Source organism: Oxyura jamaicensis, chromosome 33 (genome assembly GCF_011077185.1).
Source record: "Oxyura jamaicensis isolate SHBP4307 breed ruddy duck chromosome 33, BPBGC_Ojam_1.0, whole genome shotgun sequence".
Taxonomy (NCBI): domain Eukaryota; kingdom Metazoa; phylum Chordata; class Aves; order Anseriformes; family Anatidae; genus Oxyura; species Oxyura jamaicensis.
In genome coordinates, this window is record NC_048924.1 from 832,051 (window position 1) to 849,330 (window position 17,280).

Here is a 17,280-nt window from a genome sequence, read left to right on the forward strand (position 1 = left end):
AGCTTAACTTTAACAAGGGAAAAAAAAAGCAGAAGGATAAAAGGTTTTCTCCATTACTTATTTTTAGTGATGGAGTAGTCTGGCTGCTGAAAGGATACATCAGGGAAAAAAAAATCTCCCTATGCCTCTCCATAGACCAAATACTTATTTTTGATCACAGTAAAGAGCTGGTACTACACAACATAGGGATTTGGTCAGAACTGCTGCAGTCGTATGTTAATTAAAAACAAATTGATCAATAAATAAGGAACATCAGCGTTAGATTTTGGCGACTTTATTTACCAAGGTCAAAATCTGCAACCATCTAATTGTTTTGACAAGTATTTACAATTCATATAAAGCATGTACTTTCGTTTGGAAATAATCAGCAGAACAGTACTTGGTACTACACCTCTTACTCTCAGGATATAGATTTTATTCTCTCACCATCTAGATTTTGAAGTAAATCCAGAATAAGCACTTTTCATGATAAGTGATGACTTAAAGAGCAAACCCATGTTACTGTTTAATATTTCCATGATGAAAAATAAGCTGCTCTTCCCAAACACTATTTTAAGAGGATAAAAATTTACTAACGTTATGTCTGGCAGCACTACAAAGTTGTTTCACTTGCTGAATACAGAAAGAATTGGCCACCATATTTTATACAGTCTTAACACTTGATAGCTTTTTTTATTATTATTCTGTATTACAAAAGAAGGTAAAGGAACAACAGCACACAGTGAGGATCAAAATACCATACAGAGGAGTTATCAAATTAGTTTCAGTACTGTAGGTCAAACCCTCTTAAACATATGCCAAATAGCGTACACACACCTGATGGTAGACAGCAAAAAAAGTCCAATTTTCTGAGGTGCTAAGCACGTCCCGTGGTGTTCATTTTTCCTGACATTCCACTGACAGAGAGGAGGAGGCACCGAGCACCTCTTTCGGAGCAGTTGACTAATGTAAGGACTTTCTCAACCTTGCTCAATATTTTTGATGTGAAACAAAAGCATTCGTTTTTGACGTGATTGAAGAACACAAATATATACTCCAGTCTGGCCTAAAGGAAATGTATTGTGGATGATGTCCGTAACAATGTCATATTTATAAACTTTAGAAAAAAAAAAAATATAGCCTACTAACAACGTGATTGTGGAATGCAGACTTTCTTATACCATTTGCAAAGAGCTCTCCTTGCTAAGAAGCCCATTAATTCAAAAATGAGTAAAATAAAACATACTGACTGACCATATGATAAGCAGTACACATCTAGGGAGTGAGTACATCTTTTAATTTCATTCAGATCTGAGCTAGCACAACACACACACATAGCTCTAACACCTTTTTAATAGCATAGTCCATAGTGCAATTCCCGCTGACATAACTGGAAGCAGGATTCAATCCTAACTATGGAAATAGTGTATTTATTATTCATGCAATAAGCACTGCATACACATTTTTCTATTTCACAGAATCACAGGATCACAGAATGGCTGAGGTTGGAAGGGACCTCTGGAGGTCGTCTGGTCCAACCCCCCCCTGCTCAAGCAGGGTCACCTAGAGCCGGATGCCCAGGACCATGTCCCAGAGGGCTTTTGAACACCTCCACAAATGGAGGTTCCACACCCAAAAGAGTCCCGATCATGTCAAACATTTAACTTGCACCTGAAGCAAATCAAAATGATACAAACTAGAATCTCTGAGCAATCAGATCTAATATGCAGATATCATCAACTGGGGGGGGGAAGCCCTGATCTCTTTTTTCCCAATACTTGTTAAGATCCGTTTTTTGTAAGTTGCCTACAGACATACAAAATTAATTCAAATATCTCCTACACCAAAGAGGATCTCATTTGACTTTGTACTTTCCATAAAAATATATGCTTGAAAATCTGGTTCACAAAATATTTCATTTGTTTACTAAAATGAAATATATAAACTGTCAAAATACGTATATAAACTCAATTTCAGAATTTGTAAAGATCACAATTTAGCTACAAAATATACCAACCATCTACCTGTTTTCAATAGAGTATTTTCTTACAAAGATACCATTACTTTGCAAAATATCGCTTACCTTACAAAATTAGTCTGGAAATTTTGCGCTACTTTCAGCATATAAACCACATATTAGAACCTCATTAAACCCTTTGGTATATATCTTCAATTTTTTTTTTCCTTTTATCGTTCTTCTATTTGGTTTAAATGTTCCAAAGCACAGTAGAATCTCCAGACAGAAGAAGCAGTGCATGTTTAATTGTATATATAATCAGCACATGATTTATTTTTCAATTATAGATGTTTATCATGCCCAGCAACTAAGAACAAACTATTGTAAAATCATTCTCCAGAAACTTTTGTTCACCATTACTCATTCTACAAATCTGTATTTTAAAATAATTGGATGTGTTGAATTCTCTTAAGTCCAGTCAACACCTTATTTAATGTGCCTCAGACATTTTCAGGACTAGGCCTCTCACTGCTTTCTGCAGATCCTTTCCAAATTTGATAAACACAGCAAACATTGGAAAAACAAAACAAAACAGAAAAAAAACTTTTAAACTGTCAGCTGAAAAAGAGTAAACATAATTTATACCTCTAGCAAAGTATTAGCTTTTTTATCATCTGCACCTGTAAATAACAACTTACAGGTTAAAATAAAAATATTTACATACAAATAACTGAAAGAAAAAAGTAAGGATTGAAAAAGAGTAAGAAATCAAAACATATACTGGTTATAAATGTTACTAATAATGTTAACTATGGCAAGGATTCCATTTCATCCACATTTTAATTGTTACCAAATATTGCCCCCATTACAAGAGGTATTTGCAGAAATTTTCAAAGAAATTCTAATCACCTGCCTGGTAAAACGTGAATGTCCTTTTATTGTAGATGCAATCTCGACTTTATAAAGTTTCCAGTTGTGCCAGCAGGAATTTTGGTGAGGTTTTCTCGTTTCCTTTTTGTACTTTGTCACCAACTTGTTGTAAATAAAATCTATATAGTCTTTAAGTTGTGAAATCTAGGTAGAAAAGTTTCATTTTTGACCTTTCATCTAGTTTAAAAAATTCAGTATAAAAAAAAAATTCTCCTCTGAAATTTACAGTCCACAAAAGTTTTACCTTCTTTTCTTACACACTTTTATGACAGTAAAGATCTTTCAAAGTTTTTAGCTCTTCAATTAGAGTCTTGTTCTGGTTTTCCAGGACCGCAACTCGATTTTCCAGACATTTAACATACTCTTTCTTCTTTCTACGGCATTCTCGAGCAGCTTCTCTGGAACAAATCAACAGAAGCAATTGTTTTATATCAGAGATTTCTCTGTTTTACAAATGTTATGGTACTGACCAATACAAGAGGAGAGAATTGGCAATGCAACCAGGAACAAAAAGTGAAATCTACAAAAATTTAGGTGGAGGGCATGAAATTTAGCAGCATTTGGTAGCATGCATGGTAATCGATCTGCAGTGGAGAAAATACTTCTCTCCAAATTGTGTAAGACAGAACACGCAGCATGTTTTGAACAAAATTTCCAGCATTTTTAGTCACTGGATGCAGCATACCATACCAATGACACAATCAGCAACGCTAGCTTGCAAGGCTTAAAATTTGTCCTTTGAAGATTTATTTCAGCACATTAAGCTAACAAATCAAAGCAGCTCAAGTGCACTTATATACCTGTTCTTCATCAGCCTTATTTCTCGTTTCAACTGCGGATCGTCCGTCTTACTTGTCTGTGACGTCAGGGTGACAGGAGATGTCATAACCACAGTCTGAGGAAGGGACGTGGTCGTTGGTGTGGTGCGGATCTGGTACGTCTGCATGTCTCCCGATGCAGCTGTTGCGGTAATATCGTGAGATGTCAAAATGTAGCAGCGTTAGAAAAATGCATTCCTGTTACTGATCAGTATTTCTAACCATTTCCAGAAGGCATACTCACTCTGCACTACCACCTGGTTGCTGGGTACAAGTATCTGTTGACCATCTGATGTTTGTGCATACTGCAGTATTGTTGTCCCAGGCTGGCTACCGCCAGCATTTGTCATTGTTAACGTCTGCAGACCTTGCACACCATCTGTACCGGGGCTGGCCAGCTGTAATCCATTTGCAGCAATGGCAACTTAAAGAAAAAGGAACAAGCATGAAAATATTTGTAGTTATACATTAAAAAAATACAAATAAAGGTGAATCTGTAGGGCATGCATCTCTTTCAATTGGCAAATCTGTATCTCAACCTGCTGCTGAGAAATACTCCCAATTTTGAAAGGCTTCTTTCTTCTCTCCCCCTAAACTACCAGATCTTGTTGCCGTTCTTATTAAATGTATGGGGTGTAACTGGCAAGGTGTTGGTAGTGGGGGAGCTACAGGGTCTGCCCCATGCCAGCTCCACGATGGACCAACTGCTGGCCACAGCTGAGCTCAACAGCAGAGCTGGTGGCTCCTTTGGGGAATCTAATTTAAGAAAAGGCAAAAATGTCGGACAGGCAAAGGAGCAAGGGGAGAAGGAAAAAGAAAGTGAGGAACAGCGGTACGAACGCCAAGGTCAGAGAACAAGGAGGAAGAGCAGGTGCTCCAGGTGCTGGAGCAGGCATTCACCTGCAGCCTGTGAAGAGCCTTTGGGTATATAAAACAGTATTTTTACTGACCTCACATTTGGACTAAATCTACCACTAGAAGACTGCTGTGTGTTTCCTTACAACATCCTTTGAACCTCTTGTCTGAATATGCAAAAATTAAGACAACGAACCACAAAGTTTATCTGGAGTACTAACTTTACTAACTATAAGATAAATAACCAAACTTTTTGAGTTTCACCTTACTCTCAAATATATAACAAATAAACAAAAAGTCTGCATTTGGAGGCAAGTTTAGTAAAAATATGTCCACGTATTTTGTACAACTTACTGTACTGTCCAGTGCTCGTCTGGTAGATAGGTGTGGGAACAGACATAGACGTAACAGTAGAGACACCGGGACTTTCCTCATCTCCTTTTCTATCCCGTGTATCTTCAGAAGAAAGATCTTTCAAAATTTTTCTATTAAAAAAAAAAAAAAAACAGTTTATCAGCTGCAGTAGTAGGCAAAAATTACAAATTACAGCAGTAACAGTTGCAAACTACTACCCCAGTTTTGTAGTACATGAACGAACACTAGCATTTTGATATAAAACAGTTTTAGGAATTAACAAAATTCTGTATGAGGTGATTGTCTAACTCTTTCTGTAATTACACTTCTGTAGTTTAAAAATTCTAGGTTTTTATTTAACTATTTGAATCATTTTATTAGCTATGTGCAAGTCAGTGCATATTCCAGATTCTCAATCGTTATCCTCTAAAAGTCTTAGATGTTTGGACTGGTAAACCTGTAATGAAAATCTGAACCCTTTAACAGTAGATTTCAGCCATCTCCAGAAAAAACGTGTGCTAAAAACACTTCATACTGAAGTTTCTCTAGTACTGCCACTGCATCATTTCATTTCAGTAAAGCCTGCATCAGAGTTTCCATCATAAACATTTTCCAGGGATTATAACTGGCCTATTAAGAGATTTTACTGATTCTCTCAGGAAAAGGCTTTGGATATCCAATTAAACCCAGTTTGCTCTGTCAGAATAAACTAGAAAGGAATAGGTTACTTAGGAAAAGTTTAAAAGTTAGATCTTTTGTTCTGTCACAGGTAACAGCAGCAGGTAAGGTCATGGACTGTCTAACACGAGTTACTTGAAATGCTAGACTCTAGTATTTGACTGCACTCCTCATTTCAGCAAAATGGCATAACCGAGTAAAACTGCTGCTGATAAACAATTTTCCCTATACCACATCATCTTGAAGTTGATCTCCAGTTGGTTAAGTAGAAGCTTCCCTGGGGCAAACGATAGCTAACATGGCTAACAGATCCAATGCACGTTTCAAGAGAAAGAGGACAACTTAGAGCTTGATGGACTGTATGAAGCTGTCAAAAAAGGTGCTATTTTGGTTTCAAGTAACAGTACAAAATATATTACATACAGTACTTACCGGTAAGATGGACGACGTGCCAAGATACCCCGAGCTTTCTGTGAAGAGCCTATGCTATCTGATGAATCCTGAGAATCTTCACTCTCAGACAAAGAAGATACCTAAAAAACACTTTCCATGTGGTTATCCTGTACACTACAGAAAAATACCCAGAACAGATCACACATTTTAATTTCATGTGAGCTAAGGCAGCATGAAAACCACATAAATGCAGCTAATTACATAAAGGAAAAAAATATATATATTGAATTCTAGATTCAGTGCTATCTCATATTTCTAGCAATTCCCAGATACATCAGTAAGGTCATAATGAAACCAAACATGCCCACTTCAGAAGCCAAAGGATGCAAACTTATTAACTCCCTATAAAAAGCGAACTCAAGAGATTCTCCTAAAACATATACTATAGCCAAAATTGAATCCTTTAGTATTTTCATCAAAATCTTATGAGCTGATGCGGTCTGAAAAGGTGAGCCACTCCCGCATTTAGATTTGTCTAAGGATGCTGTGGTAATGGCAGCAGGAAGACCATTTATGTACGAAGACAAACACATAAAATGCTTCAAGTTTAATGTAGACAGACAAGCAGTGTATTTTGTTGGTCAGAATACGAGTCAAGTGAAAATAATACTTAAGGCAGCAGCGTATCAGGGAGTAAATATGCAAAGTATTATCTACAATTTTCTCCTTATTCCACTGTGTTCTCATCCAGTTGGCAAGTGTTCATTTTTTCCTGAAGCTCCTTATAAAATACAAACTAACAAAACATTTATTCGTACTTATCTGTGCGCCAGCCACAAAAACTCAACAAGAATGCACACGGCTCTGGGAAAAGCATTTCTTATTTAACTGCTGCTACAGAGACAAAAAGAACAACCTACAATCAACGTTTTAAAAAGTTGCTCGTGTATTACTTTTTTCCCCTCTCTGAGCAACAAGGCCACAACGTTCATAAATTACTAAGAAAAATGCGAGATTCTATTCAGTGGGGACCCTGCAATCGGAGCATGATAGGAAAGAGACTGGAGACAACCCAGTAGAGCAGATGCTGAACTGTTTCCAGCAAAGCGGAGTTTGTTTTCTTTTCCCTGATCTGATGTGATAGGAACAATGACAGCTGAAAACGCAGTCATTATAGGTTTACTTTTTTATTATTAATTTAACGTCATACGAATAGATAGGCACAATGCAAAGGATCGGTGACAAATTGATGTGTTTTAGCACAGTTCTTCCAGTCACTTGACAGTTATTTCACAATCCTACTTCAGTGTCATGCTGCCCAGAGGGCTCTCTGCAGCCAAGAAAATGAATGAAGTTGCTGCAGCCTTGACTGTAAACTCCCTGAGGCATCCCTCTGAAGTGGCTTGTGAAAAAATCATATGGCAAGTGAGTAAGAGACAAAAGCAGAATACGTAAGTACCACAGAAATGGAGCCACAGCATACGTGAGGTGAACAACCAACAGCCCATCCACAGCCACTCAGGCCTACCTCTCCCAAACCCTTTTCTTCCCGGAGTTCCTCTGAGCTCTCCTATTTGGTTGTTAGAACACACCAGGTGTGTGTTAGGAGCACCAGCGAGGGAGCTGGGGGGTTTGTTTTGTTTTTTATCAAGGGAGGTAGTGTCATAAAGTTTCGTTTCAACTCCAGTGGCAACTTCAGTGCTACAAATAATTTCTAGCCTAAATATTCATTAAGAATGACGTGTCCCCACAACACGTTCGCTGGAGTGCTTACTGCCTCTCACAGCCGGGCCAGAAAGGCTGCGCTGTGGCAGACCTCGCTGAGTCAGACAAGCCTTTACAAGTCTTTTCATGCACATAGAGCAGGGTTCTTGGTTGTTTAACAGACAGTCTGTAGTTACCTGCACTGTTTGCACCTGGGGTGAGTGGATTACAGAGGAGGACTGGGCTGTCTGAATGACTCCCTGGACCTGGACTTGCTCTCCAGGAAGCTGAACAACTGTCAGAGGAGCAGGACCTCTCAGAGACATCTACAAGAGATCAAAGGATCATGAACAAGAGCACATGTTCCACGGCGTTCAGAACGTGTATATACATGTAGGATAACTCGTAGAGAACATGCATTGGCAGAAGCTGCTTTTAAGTCCAATTAAGTCACAGAAGTTATCCTTTAAAGATGCACATTTTTCAGATACGTATCTGCATATGAAAAGGCTCAAACAGTTACTTACTTGCCTCGGGTTAGGGAGAAAATCAAGCATGTAGCATTATGTGCAAATGATAACCGTGCTGCAACTTAAATACACGCGGTTCGAAATGAACCACAACGAAGCAGGCTTCTTCAGAACCACAACACCGAGCCTAACCGAGCGTGACTGCTTCCATGTAACTCCATCAACGCTTACTGATAAGGGCACGCACTTGTGGCAGTTTTATCTTTTTTTAAGTTTAGATTCCATTTTAAGAGCGTCTCGGACTCAGAGGGTGGCAGCACGATTAACGTACGTCGTTGGTGTTGGATTTTTTGTAAGCAACCCTTATGAAGCTATTGTTCAATGAGTTCAAAGAGGAGAAATCACAAGAGCTAAGGACAGCAAAAGCTTCTTACGTCAAGGCATAAGGGCTGTAGGAAAGATATCAGACCAGAAAGAAAATAGAGGAGGCAAGGTACAGAAGTGCTGGCCAAGGAAGAAGAACAAAGAGCAGGTTTTTCCACGTAAAAGTGATGACATCTCTTTCACGTTTTACTCTTTCATGTTTTGCAGCTATCAATTTAAATTAATATTCTAGTGGAAATCTAGCCTTCGTAGTTACTACTGCAGCCCCTGTGTAAAATTATGTAAAATAGAATTACGCCCTGGCAGATTTGTATTTTGTGTGGATTCTGCACAAGCCTTTGCACTTAAAATTGATTGAAGTTATACACGTAGATGCCTAAGCAAATAACCAGTTTCCTCAACAAGTTTCTTCACTAGCTTTATTAATCTGGAATATATGGAAAGATGAAGGGATCATTAAAACTCTCACGGGTAAATTTTTATTTAGTACTATTTTTCTCTCACAATACTAAGTTCCAGTGGCAACCTTATATAAAACCAGATCAGATAAACAGCCTGTCATCAGACAACAGGATGCCTGCTGTCTTTGCCTCACGTCGTTATCTACATTTTGCAGCAAAATCTCAAGCACCTCCATAGGGTGAGCAGTGGACAAGCTGCAAAATGTTGTTTCGTAGGACTGCTGCATATCTACGGGAGCAGATTTATCTAGAAAAAGATGCTCTTTCGGATACAGAAATTTGAATCATGAGGAATTCAGGTTAAAGCTCTGAAAGTGATGTTACCTCCTGGAAACTATGTCAGATTTCCAACTTCATATGCTTTATCAGATTAAATATATTCAGGTTGGGCTAAAATCCAAGTGTTTCCATGGTGCTGAGCACCCAGAATTGCCATTGCTACAAAAAGAGCTGAAAATGCTGCTTCTGAAAAAAAGAAAAAGAACGCCAGGCCCTCAGTTCACTACCGAGCAGCTCCTCTAGGTCAGGCTGATGCTGGTGTCAGAGGACACACAATCCAACAGAAACGGGGGGCTGCGTTTTTGCATTTTACTAGCATTAATTCTGGTCGTTTGAATACACGCCATGTCATTAACTGTGCCGGCCATCAACAAGCAAGTACGTTTTTCTCAACCTCCGTTTTTTTCTTCTCCGCGTGTTGCTAAAATTCACGGGTGAGTATAGCTCGTAGTGCATAAAACCGTGGCTCTTAACTACCTCGAATGTTTGCTGAGATTTGGCCCAGGCTTTACCTGTTGAGCAATATGAGAGAGCTGAGCTGCCTGTAGTGTTGTACCTTGTACGGCTGCTGTTTGTGAAGGCGTCACGGAGCTGTTACTGCCGCTCTTGTGCACCTCTTCCATAATCAGCTGCGAGAAAAGCAGGCGGTTAAATTCACTTCACGACAAACGCGAACCGGGGACAGGTGCCCGGTTTCCACGGACATTTCGTCGAATCTCCCAGCATCCTGCTTTGAGCCTTATTGGCACAGTTTTAATTAGCTTCGTTAGCATGCCGCCTCCCCGGCCCTCCTGGTTCGGGGCGGCGCGACCCACGGGGACCCGAGTCCCGCTGCGCCCGGCAGCACCCGCGGCTCCGCCGGCTGCTGGCCCTGGCCCAGACCTACGCCGCGCCGGAGTTTACTCTCGATGTATCTCCTGCATCTCCTGGGTTTCAGCGAAAACAAGCCACATCACGAGATGCAGGAAGAAAACCCGAACGAAGCGTTTTTATTAACAAATTCCCTGCCATAAGGGAAAATAATTCTCCATATTTCACCCGAGCTGCCACAAAACCTGTACTGAAACATCTGAGGGGACACAAAAGCAAAGCAGGGATCCAAAAACAAAGAATAAAGAACACGGATCTGAATTACAAACCCTGCTAAAGTAACTTCACCTCTTCATAATAAAGCCACTAGCACTTCCCTCCTGTCTAAGATTTTATATTTAACTGCTCAGCGCGACTTGACAGCAACCCCCCCCCCAATATTGGGGGATTTGGTGATGTAAAAATGCATGCTTTTAGGTGGGCTGAGTGGGTGGACCAGCCTAGAGCATTAGAAGATGATCGGTGAGTGTTAAACATTTTGTCACAGAAGGTTTAAAACTGTTGAAAGGACAGTTGCTATGAGACTGGAAATTACATTTCTTTCTGTGGAAATGTGAGTCATTGATTTTTCCCTACTGAGATAAACCACAGCTCTTGCAGCTTGACGTATACTTAGAGGGTAAAAAGTCAGCGCGCACCAAGCCCAGGATCCTCTTCCTGCAACCCTTACTCATCTGAGGAGTCCCCGCGCAAAACTCCTCCAATTTGGTACTAAAACCGGGTTTTGTGGGGAGAAAAAAGCGAGGAGCCCCCGGCTCGGTGCCACGCGACGCCGCGTCCTGCACGGCACAGACGTCCGCCACCGAGCCAGCTTCCCGCCGGGCTTCTTTCTGCCAGCGGAAAGCCGTTCGCCCGCCATCTAAGCTGAGGCAGCAAAAGGACGGCTGCGTTTTGGGAACCCACGGGAGCTCCCAGCCCCCGGAAAGCTTCAGCTCCTCTGAATTATCCCGGCCGCCTGTGCAGGAGCAGGACGCGGGGCACTGGGGGATGCTGCGGAGGAAGCCAGGCGGCCCCAATGCGCGCTTGTCAGCTGCCTGCAGAGCCCGCTGGAAGGCCTCGGAGGCTGTTTGGGCTTTTCTTTTTTTTAAAAAACAGAAAATGGAGAAGCGAGCAATTTAAACATCTCAAAGCGATAAGGAAGAAACGGAATTAAATGCATGGATGCGTAAGGGAGGCAACTCTGGATAGCTGCTGCTGTTGGCTTGGGGTTTTGTATAGGAAAATCTCCGCCTTCTACCTATGCAAATGGGGCATGTATCAAATGTTACAAGTAAACAGGGCACTGTCAAACTGAAATCCAGCCAACAGCAAAAATTAAAATAAATTTCCAGTGCTACAGCAATACCCAATTCATTTCGGTAGTGCTAAACCACATTCTCTGCTTTCCCCTCCCTTTTACTGTTTTTCTCTGCCTTATTGCCCCATGTCAGACTCACAACAGCAGCAAAATTGCCTGCAAGGAACAATGAAACCGATACATCTAAAACCACTCAAAACAAACAAACCGGGGAGAAAGCACAACGCTCTTTGCTGATCTGTCTCTCCGAGGTGTGAAGTCCTACTTACAGGAAAAAAGATCAAATATTTCCCATGATAAAGGCACTTTTTCAAGCTTACTTCCCCTCTGCTTGCTCTCCGTAGAATTTCGCTCGACATCCATCCATCTCATACCTCCAGCATGCTTTTGTGAGTAAAATAAGGACCATAAAAGGGGAACGTTATTATTGTGCCTTCCACCCAGAAGGAGCGATACGGTATTTGGCCTTGCACGGCTGTCACCCAAGGAGTCCTACACAACCTACCCTGTGAAAACAACCTCTCCTGCTGGAAAAAACATGGCATTTCTTTTGGAACGGCCGCCTGTAAGCACCTGAAACGGTGATGACCACCTATTAGAAGACCATTAGAAGAGAAGGACCGAAGGTGGAAGACAGATGAGGGTTTCACCTTTTTCCACCGGAGCCAAAACTCTTCCCAACAACAGCATGCACTGAAAGCAGCTGCATGGTTTTGGGCTGAAGGAAGGGTTCTGCCACGAGGAGCACCACCGTGAGGGAACTCGGAGAACACCTGATGTTTTATCGGTCAGCAAGCATCACCCCTACCCGTAGGACAGCCATTTTTTGTAACAGGATAGGTAAGGGGGATGTTTTTCCGAACAAACACACCACCTCTGCGCAGCTGCATCTCAGAAGTGCTTTAATTTAAACTGAAAAGCATTCCGCAACAGCTGCGCTACGAAGAACGCGTTTGTTTTCAGACTTTTAAACTTCTAAGAACTGACTCGTGCAGCCGAACAAACTCACTGCGCCTTCAATGTGAGTTTCACCTCAAACACATCTTCCTTTCAAACAGGAACGTCACCTTTCATAGTGGCCACCTTTAAGATCTCACGCACGCACCTAGGAGCACGCTCCACAGGCTGAGCCACCATCAGGAACCGCTACAAATGCCAAACGCGGCTGGAAGGAGCATCAACCAAAAAAGAACAACTAACAAAAAAATATCTATAACTTTCGCTAATCCTGATGAAAAATGCTCAGAAATGTTAAAGAATGTCCACTTGGAGACACTGCAGCCTGTGCAGTAACTGTCCTCAGAAGATTTTAAGTCACTCCCTGTTTCAGTGTCCCAGCTGTAAGCAGCACGCTGATTTCTTGCCCTTATTATTTGGGTTTTGTCCGTTTACAATACAATTATCTGAGAGGCGATTGTCTCTAATTAAATGCTCGTTACACGGCTACAATCAGGTGAAGCTTCAAAGCACGGACTAGGGGCAAAGAAGAAAATAATGGAAGATAAAAGCTGTACGTTCGTGCGAGATCTCTGAAGAAATAAACCAAATTCTAGTTTGCCCTTTTAAATCCAACAGGTGAGAGGCCCATTTGATATTTCAGTATGTAAATATTTTAAGAGGCAAGTGATTTTTTTGAAGACTTTATAAAGTCAGAAATCAAAGAGCGGACACAGAAATTTGTTCTCAAACACTAAGTATCGACAGTCAAATATTGATGTATATCACAACAATTAAAACGTTTTTTACTTTATTCTGCAACTGAGACACTCTGGGAAAGTTTTTTTCATCCAGAAACCTGACAGAACTCCATTTTTTTCCAGGACAGAAGCAAATGACAGCACATCCCACGAGCCCATGCCAGAAAGCCAGCGAGGAGACCTGAGTCAACGTCCCCACTTGGAGCTTTGGATCCCAAACTACCCACATGCAGAAAAATACTCCGTGAAACTTGCGGAGTACTTTCCATATGTGTTTTCTTCCACTCACCCCCCTGCTCCTGCCTTCTACAGCGACACGAAGCTGAGCGAGCACTGACAGGGAGCTTGAGGAATAAAACCCCGTGGACTAAAACTGCCGAGGTGATGTTGGTGTGCGGGATCTTCACGTTTCAGACAGCAGCGACGCACGGTTACGAAACAATTTTCACCCAGAACCAACGCGATCCCACTGCCTGGAGGACAGGGCTCAGCAAGGTGCACACGAAGGGAAAAAATAATAATAATAATAATAATAAAAACTAAACACTGCGGTGACCAGCGGGCGACCAAGATTTCTGTCAGCGAACCCCAAGGAACCGCGACCACCGCCGCTGTAAGGGCGAAAACGGAGCCGAACGGGGGCGAGCGGGGAGCAGGGCGAGAAGGGGCCGAGCAGGCACCGAGAAGGGGCCGAGGAGGGCGAGAAGGGGCCGAGCCCCCCCGGGAGCCCCCTCAGGGGCCGAGCTCCCCTCGGGAGCCCCCTCAGCGCCCGCCGCCCCCCCTCCCCTCCACCCCCCGGGCCCGCTGAGGGGAGCGGCGCGGCCTGGCCTAGGCCCGGGGGCGGCCTCCCGCGGCCCGTTCTTACCTCAGAGGCCCGCCAGGCCCCGCCGGTGGTGGCCGAGCGTGGGGAGAACCGGAGCCGCCGCCGCCGCCGCGCCCGTCTCCGCCTCAGGGAAGCGGCGCCGGCGGCATCGCAACCGCGGCGGGGCCGCGCGGGACGGGGCGGGTGGGCGGGCTGCGACCATAGAGTCCCCGCGGAGGCCTCCGCCTAGAAATCCCCACCATAGAGTTCTCCCAGCGGAGAGCCCCGGAGGCGGAGGCTAGAGCGGCCGCTCTGGACCCGCCTCCCCTTCCCCCCCGCTTCCTTCCCGAGCACGGGGAACCATAGAGAGGAGGAGCTAGAGCGGCGCTGCCCGGCCCGAGAGCGGGAAGGCGGCGGAGGTCTGAGCAGGCCGCGGCCCGGCGCTTCCTGGTCAGGGCCCGCCTCAGGAGAAGGCTCCAACCCGCCGGTTATTCGGCACAAAAATTCGTGTCGAAATCCAAAATAAAGCGCAGAAGTGCACAAGCACGAGGCCTATTCAACGTAGACAGTGCATGAAAGCTGAAACACAAATTCACAAATTCCTTTTTTTTTTTTTTTTTTTTTTGTTAAAAAATAATTATAAAAAATAAACTATTCCTGCAAAGGCATTAGGAATTTCAGACATGGCACATTAACTGCTTTAGACTAAACAAAGGTCAAGCAGAAAGGGTGCAGGCAGAATTGTGGCTGTACCCCCTCCCGTGCCAGGGGTGGGTTGCAGTGACTTTTTCCTCTTAAGGAGAATTGTAAAAGCAGCACCAAAGTCCATTGGATCTTTTCACAAAGATCACTTTTTGCAGCACAGGAGGTAAATTTAGCGATTTTTGTAAAGGAAATGTGAACTCGGTCATCACCAACAGTAGTCTCTCCTGTGATTTTTAACATTTCCCAACAGTTGTTCTAGCACAAGCTGTAAATAAGCTTATTATCAGAGAGGGTTGCCAAGGTCTGCAGCCTCTGGAAGCCTTACCCGATCACCTGAACCAAGTCAGCAAAGGCCACGGAAAACCCTGGGGAATTCAGCTTCCAGGCTCAGGCCACTCCAGCTGTACAGGGTGTGGGAGCAGTGATGTCCTTACCCCTCTCCTGTGTGGCAGGGGGAAGCCGTCAAGCAAAACTTAACACCAGTTTCCCAATTATTCTAGGTTGCTTTGGTGCAGTGCATCCTGATGCAATTGTGGAGTTTATCCCAGAGAAAATACCAGGCCAAAGAAAACAGGCCACAGTATAAGAAGTTACCTCAGAACGTGCCTGAGCCAGAGTTGTGACAACTGAAAAAAAGAATCTTCAAACACCCAAGAAGTCTGGTCACTCAAATCTAAGTGTATTTACAAAAAGGCAAGATTTATTGGCTTTTTCAACTTCCTTGATTAATATAACAATTCAAAGTATACCTCCCTCCTTCCCCCCATTTTCCATTTATTTATTAAGAGGTTTTCCCAATATCAAGTAATTTTAAAATACAGGTAAAATTTAATGAAAGTGAAATGTGCTCAGAAGAAACCACGGTAAAATTGCCACTCATCATTTGTAGTAAATAATGTGTTTACGTATATTCTTACCCAAAAACATATAGCCATTAATAGGTACATACAGAGGCAGTAGCTGGTGTTAGATTATAATCTTGATTACATCCTCTCTGGTACTAAACTATATCTTAATATCTATGAGTATTTAAAATAAGTCTTCATAAAAACTCCACGGTTAGTTTTTGACAGCAGAGACTATCAAATGTTAAAGCTCAAATGCCACCAAAGTTTGTCTCATCAGCTCAATACAAAGCCTTACACAACTGCTTTAATCTTCCAGAGGACAGAGAACCTAAAATGCTGTTGGGAATTGCAGAGGTTTAAGAGACTATAAATCTCTCACTGAATCCAGTTCAAAATGAAACATACCAAACCTGAATCTTAACCAGAAATTAAATAAGGAATATTTAATACGACAGCAAAATATTAAATATAGGTAAGCCATGCTCAAAATTGCATCTAGTTCCTCCTCAAAAAGTGATCCCAGTTATAATAACTCTGATTTCAAAAGCTGTAAGAGCCTCCTGCTGCAGGTACAAAAAACTCCATGTCCTGCCATGGAAGTGAAGTGCAGGGAGCTCAGCTCTTCACAGGCTCAGGTCTCATACATTTCTATATACATTTGATAAAACGTACTTGCAAAAATACTTACAAGTTCTCCCTTTCACCATGATAAATACTAACCAATGTTTGGCTTCTTACAAAATCCTTCAGGGAAACAGCAGATAAAGAACTAAGCAAACAATCAGGCATCAATATTTATTAACACAAGACAAAGGAAACACAATCAATGCGTTAATGGAACACTGTCCAGCCAGATGTTAAATTTAAAAATGTATATCTAATCTAATTTTAAATAAATAAAAACTTTATACATAATTACATAATGCTGTAGTCTGAATTTGACAATGGTAAATAGGTTGACAGAAATTAAAGAAAATTGCATTTAGGGCTAAAATTTATCGTTTTTACAACCTTTTAAAGACAGTTAGTATGACACATCTTAATTACATTGATTTAAATCAGAAATGCAGTGCAAATGTTAACAAAACAGGACTTGAAATTACCTGTACCCACATACTTTGCTTAGGGAATATTCATAAACAGTAAGACATACAAAATATTTTAGTTCCAAGTGGTAAAAAAAAAAAAAAAAAAAAAAAAAAAAAAAAAAAAGAATCCTAGATTAAGTTTCATTGCAGCTGTTAGCTTGGAATCTGATGGACAACGACAGGAAATAATTTGTCCTCTGCAACTAGATAAGTTGCAGAGTCAAACGGGCATGGAGAATCTACTTCTTGGGACTCAACGCTTGTTTCAGCAGTTACGGAGAAGAGCCCAAGTCTGAACCTGAACATGCAACATCAGAACCTTCGGTCGCCCTGCCAATTTTGTGAAGTTAGTATTTCATTTTGTTCTCATATGGAGTGACACCAAGCAAGCACTTTGAAGTGAAATGGTCACATCTCTTGACAGCCCTCCAAGACAACCAAATAATCATTTATCAGTTTGGAAGAACAAACTGACCCTGACCTCAAAGAGGCTAGCAATGAAAAATACTTAGCACTTAGTGCTGTACAGTTAGTTACCTCACAGGGATGTTGTAAGGATTAGATAATATCCTCATCTACAGATGAAGAAACTGAAGGAGTGAAATGACCTGTTGAAGGCCTTGTGGCAAGTCATTAGCAGAGCTGGAGTTAGAAATCAGGGTTTCCAGATTCGCAGCTCCATAGTACTTCTCCAATACACTGCTTTTCACT

At 42.0% G+C, this 17,280-nt stretch overlaps 1 protein-coding gene across 1 annotated transcript; it reads right to left on the reverse strand.

Annotated features, from left to right (window-relative positions):
• Positions 1-258: 258 nt before the first annotated feature.
• On the reverse strand, positions 259-14,213 carry ATF1 (activating transcription factor 1). Its single transcript, XM_035308907.1, has 8 exons — positions 13,992-14,213; positions 9,775-9,891; positions 7,866-7,994; positions 6,004-6,104; positions 4,894-5,024; positions 3,929-4,108; positions 3,667-3,826; positions 259-3,264 (listed from the first exon to the last, which is right to left on the reverse strand). The coding sequence occupies exons 2-8, from the start codon at positions 9,883-9,885 to the stop codon at positions 3,120-3,122; spliced, it is 957 nt and encodes a 318-aa protein (XP_035164798.1). The 5' UTR covers positions 9,886-9,891; positions 13,992-14,213; the 3' UTR covers positions 259-3,119.
• Between the last annotated feature and the right edge of the window lie 3,067 nt (positions 14,214-17,280).